Consider the following 12,315-nt stretch of genomic DNA (forward strand, 5'->3'; position numbering starts at 1 on the left):
ATGCTCAAAATGATCTTCAGTAAGGCTAGCCACAAAAAAACAAAAACAAATAACAACAAAAACAATTCACACGTAGTCTGCCGTCTTTCTGTCCAAACAGAGAAAGTAAACATGTTTATGCTAGTATTTAATGCTGATACAATGAAAGGAAGTCTGAATTCTACTTTATGATCTGCTTTCGCTACATTGCCTCAATTCTCCATTAATTCAACCTTTTAACATAAATATACATCTTTGACAATCTGAGAAAGGAATGTGAAGCTAGAAGTCTGGTGAGAACTTAGGACATAAGCTTCTCTAAGCATCAAATCGTTTCTGATCCTCGTCTTTCCCTTCACTCCCCTCCCATCATCATGAAGCCTCCTGATACGAGATGTATTTTTCAAAAGACAAACAGCAGACAATATCCTTAAGGCTCATGATCTTTTAAGTTATGAAGTCTCCTAAAATGAAGCACATTACTGATTTTATAAATTGAATGGATCAGCTAGGTTTTCATCAGTAAAATCAAGTTAGTACTAATCTGTAATATAATCATGACCCATTCATTACTTAGTAACTCTGAGACTTATTCCTGTAAGCTCCTAATCACTCATGAACCACAAAAATAACTGGGAGAGACATTATTAAATTCTGCTAAAATATGTTGTTTTATCTTTCACACATGATTTAATTCTTCAGATTATACTTCTACTGTGATGAAATGATTCTGGTTATTATGTTCCTTTAGGATTCTTTTTTATCTTTATGAGTTTTTAAGTTGGTATATTCACTTCCTAATACTCTAAATAATTAGGATCTGAAATGACCATTTTCTCATGTCAAGGGCTAACAATATGAGTTCCTTTTGATGTAGGTTTCCTAATAGTCATTAATTTTCTCATTTTGAGGTAGGACCCAAGACAAAGAAATTAAAAACCCTGAACTATTTTAGTACTATGAGATCTGATAAATTTAATAGGGTTTATGGGAAAAAAATGAAAAGATCCCTACCTAGGCTTACCATAAAATCATAACCTACATAAATCTAATAGATTTAAGAAATCTATTTAACCAGTTTTTACATAGTATGATATATAAATGATACAATATGCTACATTAATATAGAAATAACATGCAGAAATAAATTTAGATAACATTTTCAATCAAAAAAGCAACAACTGCAGTGCCCTTAAAGAATCTTCTGTTTGGTAAACCACTCCATGTGTAAACCATATTCCCACACAAGCAGTTACCAAAGTCCAAAATATAAGTGGGAATGGTTTATATACATTTCAATAGAAGAACAGCAGAAAAAAAATATGAATTGGTCCATTACTTTCAGACTAGCCTAAAAGCATTACGAAGACCAACTTCCAAGTGACCATACTGAATGATTTACTCTAAGTAGTGAGAGAAATAAAAAGATTCAAATAAATGAGGAAAGCAGAAATTATTTAATCACATATAATGAAATGAGAAATATTTTTATAACTTGCTTGGCTCAGCAAACTTGAATCCTGCAGTTGTTAGTGACTTCTTTTCCACAGTCACCTTACTGATGAGATACAATTCTTAAACTTATCCCCTCCTCTTTTCCATTCCCACCACCATGGTTCTAGTCCCAGGGAATGCTGATTAATAAGGAACCTCTACTATTGCATTATCATCCCAAGGGGCCTCACGCCTCTAGTAACTTTTGTCTGTGTCCTTATTAGACTCAATGACCAGACTGATCTTTCGAAGGTCTGGTTGTGTCGCACTCCTATTCACAAAGCTATTGGTTCTCCGCAGCCTACAGAACCGTACTCCAGCTCCTTAGCGTGGCACTGGGAGCCTGAACCCAGCCCTGCTCATTTTTGTACACCTCATTCATCACTATTCCTCTGTTCCCCATTCTCCACAATCCCCCACTACCCAAAGTCTATACTCTGGCTAAACCCACATTCACGCTCCATTCTCTTGACTTTTTGCTTCATGGCTTCAGTCATGCTGCTCTCTCTACTGAGCAGGCCCTTTCCCTGTTACGTATTTGTGGAAATCCTACTCATCCTGCTGAAAGGCAGCTGAGCAAAATAATTACAAACATCTATTTCAGGGCCAGGTTGCCTGGATTCAAATCCCAGGTCTGTCGCTTATGAGTTGTGTGGCCTTGGGCAAATTACTTAACCTGTCTTTGCCTCAGTTGCCTCACCCGTAAAATAGCATAAAAATGGAACCTATGTAAAGTGCATGGAAGAGTGCCTAGCAAACACTGTATGTCCACCCTTGTTTATACACATATACCTCCTAGTGTTATTATCTGTTGATTTTAAATGCCAGCTCTTCTTTGAAAGCTAAGCACCCTCCTCTCTAAACCCTCTTCCTGACGGCTCCATCTTGCCAAGTGACAGCAGTTTATTTATGAGTCACCCCTGGTACTCATCGTATCTTACACTGCACACTTCTATGTTCTCCACTAGACCTCCAGCTTTTTAAGGGTTTAGCCTTTTTCATCTACAACACCTACGCCTTCATACATAGAAGGTTAAATAAATCTCTCACTAGATTCACGTACTAGACAAAGAACAATACTTAAAGTATTATAGGTATTCGATGCTAGACTCATATATATGTTTACCTGGATTTCATCCACGAGTCTCCCAATGACACCCACAGCTGCCTCTCATCGACGTTGACAGTGTAACTCAAGAAATCGATTGTGTCCTTAGTCAGTAGGGGGCTGAGTACTGAACTGGCTAGTTCAGGACCTCCTGTGGCCTGCACAACCTAAAATGGCAACAAATCATTTTTTAGCAAGAAGATGATGATTATTTGTACATTTTCAAAATGTGTAGATTAAAAAAAACCTATGATAAAAACAAGCAGCTTTTATATACTCAAATTAAATCTTCATCCAGAGCAGTCTTTCCAGCCCAATGGTGCCTAATCATCTAAAATGAAAAGTTAATAGTTTAACAACTTTCACAGGATCTATCTATTGGCTTCATAGGACTGTACGTTGCCTGGAAAGTACTAATGGCTATCCAGAGAATTCTAAGTCAGCTGATTTAATGATCGCTGCCTTAAAAAAATATATATGTATTTCTACTGGAAAATCTATTATGTCAAACTTGAACAATATGGTTCCAGAAATGAGTACTTTAGGGAGAAGCAAGGCTCGAGTTAAGTCTATGGCTGTGCCTATAAAGACATAAAAAATAAAGGATCCAGAGAGAAAGGTGAGAGAAAAGATGAGACGTGGTCCTCCGAATCTATGGTATTTCTTCCCAGAATTTAATTCTAGGAAATTGCCCTGATTTAAAAGAGATAACTTAATGATTAGCAAAAACAAGTAAACAGGTGCAACTCTCTGATAAGCAAAATGATGATAAGTAGGTGTCTGAACGCTGCTCCAATATTATTACTCAGGGGCTATTTCCTGGTTAAGGAGCAGTAATCTCCTAGAGCAGGAACCAGAGGCCTTTTATAAAAATCTCACCTTCCCAGAGATACAGCACAAGAATAAAGGGATTTTTTTTTTGAATGGCTCCTGACCAAGAGTCAATTTCTCTCCAGTCATCCAGGTGTGCTGAGCCTGCTATGCTGTATTATTCCTCTGTGTCTCCGCACATGCTGTGTCCAAGCCCTCAGAAGGCCCTTCCCCATCATTTTAAATAGAACTCTCCTCGGGTATCACCTCTTCTGAGAAGCCCTTCTTAACCCCACAGTGTAACTCTGAGGCACCCTGGGGTCCTCAAGCATGCATATCAGCTACACATGCCATTGTAACTTGGGCCTTATTTTTCAGTTCTCCTCCCTTGAGAGCTTGGACCAAAACTTATCTGACTTTGAACTGCAGAAGACACAGGGTTAGGGGAATGAATGAGAATAAGTGAAAGAAAAGATGAAGGATAAAGGAGGTGGGTAGACCCTTATTTGAGAACAAAACCTACCCTGAAAGCCTGGCATAGTGATTTTTTTTTTTTTTTAATGTCCAAGCCCTATAAACTCTAATAAATAGGCAGGAATAACAGAGCGATAGTAAAGAAGTAAAGAAATATTAAAGATCTTTGGTTTAACAGTGGGAATAGGGAATGGAACAAAGGAAAGTAAATAAAAGGCTATGGGCCATAGTTCCCTCTGAAGAATGTAAGTAGGCACACATGCCTGCGTGTGTGCTGTGGGTACGCTTGCGTGGAGATGCTGAGGATACAGGGAGGGACACTCAAGGTTTAAAGCCACTAAATTTTGTCTGACTGGTAGCAGGCCCTGAATTAATGTTCCTTTCCATCTCTCTTGTCCAAGTGAAATGTCTGGGACTCCGCAGACAGAACATTAAAAGAAGCAAAAGAAGTACTATGTTTGGGAGACCATTAATAAGGAGTCATTTTTGAGAAAAGAAAATATAAAATAAAGCAATGTTTTCAGATACATAGCCTGATCACAAAGACTAATTTTTGTGTGTTAGGGAAACCAGTCCCACTATTTTATAGTTCTACTCTGTGTAATGTCTAGATATCTACTTACGATCTGTGAAAGACTTGTGAAAGGAATGAGAAGAGGCGGCAAAAACTGCTTTATAAACAATACTTCCTAACACTCAAACTAAGATAGTATCAAATGTGTTGAAGAATAAAGAATAAAAATTTTGTTAATGAGCTAGCATCACTTTATTTGCATATGGATGGCCTTGATCTAATTTTTAAAAGAGCTTAAAAAGCAACAATTATTCAACAATAACTAAACAAGTAGAAATCGGATACTCTATTTATAGCAACAACGTGCGGAAGCATTCATAAATTATTGATGTAGGCTTGGACTTTCACCTTCCAATTGCTTATCACCCAGTTCTGACATTCATGCTGATAAGGTTACGTACTTTCCTATGTTTGCAAGCAATATTCATTTCATATTCTACTTCAGGTCTTGTCTAGTTACGCTTGGGGAAAGAAGGATGAGATTTATCCCTTTTTGATACTTGGATTCTTTGTCTCGTTTTTTTCTGATAATCAAGCAAAACCTATGAGAAATGCTTGAATTTGCTCCATTTTTTATAAAGATTAAAGAACTCAATGACCATGGTCTTCATATGCTCCAAATCAAATTAGTGAAATTTATCTGCTTCACAGTTACCATTCTTACCCTTTAAAAAAAATCATGGAAATAATCACACTACTAACAATTATCATTGCTGCTATTATTATTCTACAAAGCAATTATTTGCTCTTTTGACAGGATGAACCATTCAAAACCACTCCACATGGGCTTCCCTGGTGGCGCAGTGGTTGAGAGTGCACCTGCTGATGCAGGGGACACCGGTTCGTGCCCCGGTCCGGGAGGATCCCACATGCCGCGGAGCAGCTGGGCCCGTGAGCCATGGCTGCTGAGCCTGCGCGTCCGGAGCCTGTGCTCCACAACGGGAGAGGCCACAACAGTGAGAGGCCCGCGTACCGCCAAAAAAAAAAAAAAAAAAAAAAAAACCACTCCACACATCCCTGTCTTGGCCCATCAAATACGAAACTCTGTCCTCCGAGAAGTATTTAAAAGAAAGAGATTCTGCCTTCTTTCCATTCCTCTCTCACTTGCCCTCTCCACAAAAGGAGGAATGACCTATCAAATTTGTGGTCTTGTGGAATTGTAGCAAAGGGTGACTTGTAGCCCAGTCTCTTTTGGAATCTGTCAGTATGTAAGGCCAACAGCTGTTCCGTCTGCTTTCTGTTGCCATGCTTTTCCCAAATCCCAGCACTTTTCTTTTTGCACTCAAATGTTATTTCAGCTAATTCTCCCAGCTGTCCTGTGGAGAAGATGGTGGTATATGTTAGCTTGGAAAAACCACTATTAGACCGTTTGCAAATATAAGAAATAGAAAATGGGAAGGGAAGTATATTACTGCACCTATTTCATTAAATGTATAAGAAAAGAACATACCTGGGTACTGAAAATCTAGAAAATGAAAATGTGTATCTTGGATCCCGGCCTATGAGACAAGTGGTATAACCTTTTGCTGGACAAACTCATGGAAACATCCAGTTCCTTCACAGAAGGAATTGTTCCCAATGCACCATTTTGTTATCTTCAAAAATTATACCTTATGTAAAAAAACACATGTGCAAGAAGGGAGTTTTCCAGGGGAAAATCTGTATTATGTACATATCACTAGACCTGGCACATATGGGCCTCCCAAAGACTGATAATTGTCCCCCTAGTATCCATTCTCTTCTTCTCCCTTCTAGAAAGAGAAGCCCCTACATTTTAGATGGACACATAGTCACTCTGGTGGAGACTACATGCCTTTGGTGTTAGGGATGGCCATATGAGGGAGCTCCCGCCAACTGGATAATAGCAGAAATTGTCTAAGTTTGGAGTCACCTCCTTAAAGACAATTCTTTGCCTTTGTACTGCTGTTACAAGGACAGGGAGGTAAGTCAGCTTCCACCATAGAAATGCCTGACAGAGTATCTCAATTCCTCCTCTTGGAAACAGTTTCTTCGTTTGGCTTACAGAATACCTACCATGATATTCCTGTTTTGCTTCTCCTGACTTCCTGCTTCTTCTCACTCTTCTTTGCTGGTTCTTCTCACTCTCCAATCACTGAAATTACCTAAGGCTCCATCAGCCCTTGTTCTTCTTTATTTATCATCACTCCCTTGGTGACATCATCCAATTTCTTGGCTTTGCATGCACAGGATTTATAACTCTAGGCCTGATTTCTCCACTGAACTCCAAATTCATACATTCAACTACCAATGCAAATTTCTCCATCTGGATATAAGTCACTTTTGACACTGTCTGAAGGGAATTCCTTACCTTCTGGTCCAAACCTGCCTTACCCACAGTCTTCCCCATTTCAGTTAATAATTAGTCCATCCTTCCAGTCTTAAGCCAAAACTTTGGAGATATCCTGGACTCTCACACAACACTTCCAACCTACCAGCAAATCGTATTGCTTCTGTTTAATAACCAGAATGAGGGACTTCCCTGGTGGCACAGTGGTTAAGAATCCACCTGCCAATGCAGGGGACACGGGTTCAATCCCTTGTCCGGGAAGATCTCACATGCCGCGGAGCAACTAAGCCTGTGCGCCACAACTACTGAGCCTGCGCTCTAGAGACCGTGAGCCACAACCACTGAGCCCGTGTGCCACAACTACTGAAGCCCACATGCTCTAGGGCCCGTGCTCTGCAACAAGAGAAGCCACTGCAATGAGAAGCCCATGCACCGCAACAAAGAGTAGCCCCCACTTGCCGCAGCTAGAGAAAGTGCACACACAGCAGTGAAGACCCAACACAGCCACAAAAAAAGAGAAAAAAATTAAGAAAGTAAATAAATAAAATAAAAAATTAAAAAAAAAAACCAGAATGAAATCTCACCACCTCCAATGTTACGTGGTCCAAACAACATAATCTCCCATCTGGATTATTTCCATAGCCAGCTCAGTCCCTTCTTCCCTCAAATTTCTAAACATTGCAGCCAGAGCAATCCTTTTCAGCTGAAACCCCTCCCAAAGTGTCAAAGGTTTCACAATCACCTATAAAGACCAATAAGATACGTCCTCCTGTTTGCCGACCTCATCTCCCTCTAGTTGAGATCTCCCCCCTCATTCTATTCAAGTCACGGTACCTATTTCTTCCAAGAACATGACTTGTATGTTACCATCTCAGTGCATCTGCATTAGCTGTTCTCTGTCTGGAATTCTCTTCCTTCAGAAACCCACATGACTCATTCCTCACTTCATTTACTCAAATGATACCTTCTCAGTAAGTCGTTCCCTTAACCAACCCTACTCAAAAAGTGTAATACTCCACAACACACACACACACACACACACACACACACAGAACTCCCTGTTCTCCTTCTCTGCTGTATTTTTCCACATAGCATTTATTTTGGGTGAATTATTTATATATTATTTAGGTTATTGACTGCCCCTCCACACTACAACATAAGTCCCGATAAGAATTTATGTGTTTTGTTCCTATGCCAAGCACATAGCAGGCTCTCAGTTAATATTTGTTGAAAAAATGAATGAATGAATAAGTGATTGAATCAGAGATAGCTCAGGAGATGGAGGAACACCTCACTGAAAGAAATCTGGACCTCTGAGTGACTTCACGGAGCAAAGATATCCATCCAGCATTGCACTCCTCACACCCAGCTTATTTTGTGAGAAAGAGAAAATTTTCTATATTGTTCAAGCCATTTATACTACATACTAGTATATACTGAAACACTAGTATCCAATAAGTCTTTATTTCTTTTCATTTCCCTAGCTCTATCAGAGACATCAGTTTCCTCAGCTATAAAATCAGGTGTTTGGACTAGATGATTTCTAAGGTTCTTTTCAACTCTCAAATTTCACATACTCAGTGTTCACAGTAGATGGCAAAAGAAATAGTACCCATGCAAGGCAAGGAAGAAAAACTGTCTAGATAATCTAGACAGACACGTGGGGTTGAAAACATGCTAAGAATAATTACTTTCTTAAATTAATAAAATCTTACCATATTTAATGGAGTAAATAAAAAGTGAACCAAATCTGCAGCACTAGGATTCTGGATGTGAGACTTCAATTTGGCCTGTAACATTAAAAAATCAGGCAAGCCTATTACTATGATGTAATCGAGACAAAGGCAGACATTCAAAAAGGTTCAACATAGACTCAGAGAAGAGGTTTTTACTACTAGTTTCACTCTTTTGTATCTTAATTAGCAAGCGTGAGTTAGATTAGGAGAATTTCATTTTAAAAGACTGGAGTCATTCTTTTCTGATTAAATCTCTTAGATATACAGATTTTTGCAATCTGCTCTTCTAATGAAAGGCAAATCAAAACACACATACAAAAAAAAAATCTATAACAACAATTTAATCTCTTAATTTGATCAGGTACATCCTGGCTAGACTTTGATCTCTTCCGTTTGTTTCTCTTAATTGTATATAAATAAATTTCACTTACCAGAAGGTTAAATCCATGTTTAAACTTTTGGAAACAGTCAATAAATAAGTCAGGAGGTGGAGGTTTTGCCCTCAGTGTTAAAACACCCTCTAAAGAAATAAATGGGAGGAGGGGTAGATGAGAGCAGAGTTCCAAGAAAACTTATTCAATGAAAAAAATTTAAAAACACATTTATGTTTGTAAAATTTGATGATCACATCAGATATCATGCTACCTAGTTACCCTCCCACATCTCATAGTCTGACTGCAACAAATTAAGGTGATCCAACATTTGAAATGGATTCCTCTACCCTTAGACACTATCAGATTACTCATCAATTCCATAAATTTATATTGTAGCCCTTCTATGTACCAATCATTGTGCTTATCACAGTGAAGGCTATACAGAAGTATAAGTTACTCTTAAAGGCCTTAAAATCTATAGAAGACATGAATCAGATAAGTAACAGAGAGATGTCAACTGAGAGCTTAAAAGGAGACTACAGATGGGGAAATGTATTCTTAAAGATGTTTCATGGGGAAAGCAGCTTTTAAGATGGGATTTGAAAAGTTTGTTCCAGGGCAATTTGGTAAGAAAAACATCATGGTTGGATAAAAACAGCATTAGCAAAAACATGGAAAAAGGAAATTGCATGTACAGGAAACAACAAACACAAAAGCAAAGAAACATGAGAATGGAAAAGCAGATCAAGGTTAAGATTGTGAATGACCTTGACTGCCAGACCTCAACCGCCAGAGTTTGACTTATATCAGTAGAACATGGGATTAACATGCTTTCCAGCAGAAGAATGAAGTGACCAACTTCGAGCTTTAAGAAGACTGTCCTCATAGAATGGAAGACTAAAGCCTTGAGGGTTGCTTAGAAAGCTGGGTAAAAAATGAGGCAGCTGGAAGCAGTGCTAGTTATGAAAATGAAAAAGGAAAAAACTGGGTACAAGGGACCGAAAAAATAAAATCAATGTTGGTTATAAGCTAGAGAATGGACTCATAAAAAAAATCTATGGCTTTGAATCTGGATGGCCAAGAAGATAGTATACCCTTCGTAAACAGTACAAGAGGAGTAAGTGGTTTGAGACATCAGAAAGCAGGAATACTTGATTTCAGAATGTATGGAGGTGAGGTATATCCACATCCATCCATCTAGAAAACAAGTCTACAGGTCACATGCTTATGATATAGACAGAGCTAGAGAAAGATTTGGAAGTTATGTGAAATAAAAGGAATATTTATTTACTATTCCCTTATATATTTCAATCTATACCATTTTGTTCCATAATTATAATTTTATACATTTTGAGGTCATTTTAAATAGCTGAACCACAGCACACTTAAAAACTGCTTGTAGGTGACCCGAATGTACTGTTTGGTGTTTTGTGATAAGAAATTAAAATTCACTAACATTTTAAACTATTTTAATGAGAAAAGTCAATCCTTTTATTCAACAAAATAATGAGGTTCTATATTTACAATTAAATAAATTCCAATATGGGAAGAATGGTGCTATGACTTTCTTTAACAGACATTACTTTTACAATGACTAATGAAAACTATAGACAGATGGTCACTACTGAATCTCAGAGTCTCTGTAATTTAGGTAAAGTGTCCTAGAGTCTTTCTTTACTGTAGCCAACTTGGGACCAAATGGACTCTTCCCCAGGCTCATCTTAATCTCTGCCTACATCACTGGTGCTATCTCAAAACCAGAAAAGGGACCTTGGTCCCTGCTCAATGGAGTCTTATTGAACAACTCAGAAGGGCAGAAACTCTGCCTAGCACTGGCATTCTGAATGGTCTTTAGAAGGTTAAGAAAATCCAACTTACCTCCTGGTCCTTTCTTTTTACCTTTCTTAGTTTTCTTCCTTTTAGAAAGCTCAGAAAATGCTTCAGCTGCTTTTTGGAGTTTCGTGATAAAAAATTCAATGTCATCCAAAATGTGGTTTAAGATTTGCTGGAATTAGAAATTACAGAATAAAATATTAAACAAAAGAAAACTATTTTTGCCTTAGCTGTACACTGTGAAGGAAAATCAGAAAGTTAAAAAAAAAAAAGAAAGAAAGAAAAGAAAAAGGAACACCTCCCACATGCAAATTTCAGGTTTATCACTAATTCTAAGAAAAAGTTTTGAACTAAATATACCTGTGGCTAAAGTCTAACATTTACATTTTTCTTTAGCTTAATTTTGTTCTATTTTCAATACCATAAAGAAAGCATTCACAATATCTATTCAGATTATTAATTATTTTCAATTACTCTGATTTTTTCATTGTGTTCGCCCACATAAAGTTAGGGGGAAAATTTCCAAGAAACAGTTTGTTAGAACAGCACTGAGCATTTCTGTTTTTCTAATAAATTTTCCAGTAAAGCACTGACAATGTTATTTCATGGAATTAAAGGGCTCTAGAGTGTTATGATAAATAAACACATAGATAATTTGCAATAATAGGCATTAAGAAGCATTTCTTCTGGGTAAAACAGAAATAATGATGCACTATGCTTTCAGAGATCATGAGATCAACTTTGATTATACTATATTGTATATTATATTATACATATTATATTATACATACTATAGTCTTACTTGACTTTCTCTTTTATGTGTGACACTTGACATTCTTTTAACTAAAGAGTAAAAACTGAGGTTAAATAAGCTTTTAAGTATTAAAGTTTTAAGTATTAACAAGTAATACTGTGATGTAAAAATTAAATTCCAAACTTCAAATTCCTCTAAATATTTGTTTCCAAATAAGCTGAGAACATAAGTAGAGTATAAAAAGTAATTATGCTGATGTCATATTTTATGATTATGTCACAGGACATTGTCATTCTGCAAGGAAATTACTATGGAGAAATAAAAACAAATACAGCCTTACCCTTTATAAAGCATTAAAATGTACTTATCTACCCTTAAGAAATGCCACATAACTTTTATCTTTCGGGCATTATAAAATATTTTAGAGTAAATGCCAGGAAGACAAATTTAGAAGATAGTTCAATCATGGGTTACAAACTATGAGAAAAGAAAAACCCCTCAAATCTTGATGATTCAGCTTAAATTCCTCTGCAAACCAGTTGATAAGTCTAGTTCTATCACAGCCTTAGTCTACTAATTAAATATTGGCATAAAGGCAAAAATAGTTTAAAAAAATAATTCAAAGGGCCTAACCACCACTGGAAAGAGAAAATATGGTTTCCACAAAATACCTGTATTTAAATCAACTTAATTTTCCCTGTTAATAATTTTTCCTTTAAAAAAAAAGCCAAAGATATAAAGATGACTATTTCACTTACCACATCTCTGTCAATGCGGGCTGCCATCACCTCAGGTGTTTCTTCCTGCTGATAATAATTCCTTTGTTTCTCAACTAAAGAAAAGAGAATCATGTATCTTTCAACCTGTTGCT

The 12,315-nt window shown here is 37.2% G+C and overlaps 1 protein-coding gene across 10 annotated transcripts in view; it reads right to left on the bottom strand.

The window, feature by feature from the left end:
- EPS8 (EGFR pathway substrate 8, signaling adaptor) overlaps positions 1 to 12,315 on the bottom strand; it is a 247,205-nt gene that overhangs the window by 39,222 nt on the left and 195,668 nt on the right. For all 10 annotated transcript variants that reach the window (XM_082850613.1, XM_082850621.1, XM_082850619.1 and 7 more), the window contains 5 exons: positions 12,203 to 12,276; positions 10,736 to 10,862; positions 8,915 to 9,003; positions 8,463 to 8,537; positions 2,600 to 2,748 (listed from right to left, as the gene is read on the bottom strand). In XM_082850613.1, coding sequence (XP_082706739.1) covers positions 2,600 to 2,748; positions 8,463 to 8,537; positions 8,915 to 9,003; positions 10,736 to 10,862; positions 12,203 to 12,276 — 514 coding nt within the window. The remainder of the gene's footprint in view (positions 1 to 2,599; positions 2,749 to 8,462; positions 8,538 to 8,914; positions 9,004 to 10,735; positions 10,863 to 12,202; positions 12,277 to 12,315) is intronic.

Source organism: Leucopleurus acutus, assembly GCF_964270905.1.
Source record: "Leucopleurus acutus genome assembly, chromosome: 11".
NCBI classification, from domain to species: domain Eukaryota; kingdom Metazoa; phylum Chordata; class Mammalia; order Artiodactyla; family Delphinidae; genus Leucopleurus; species Leucopleurus acutus.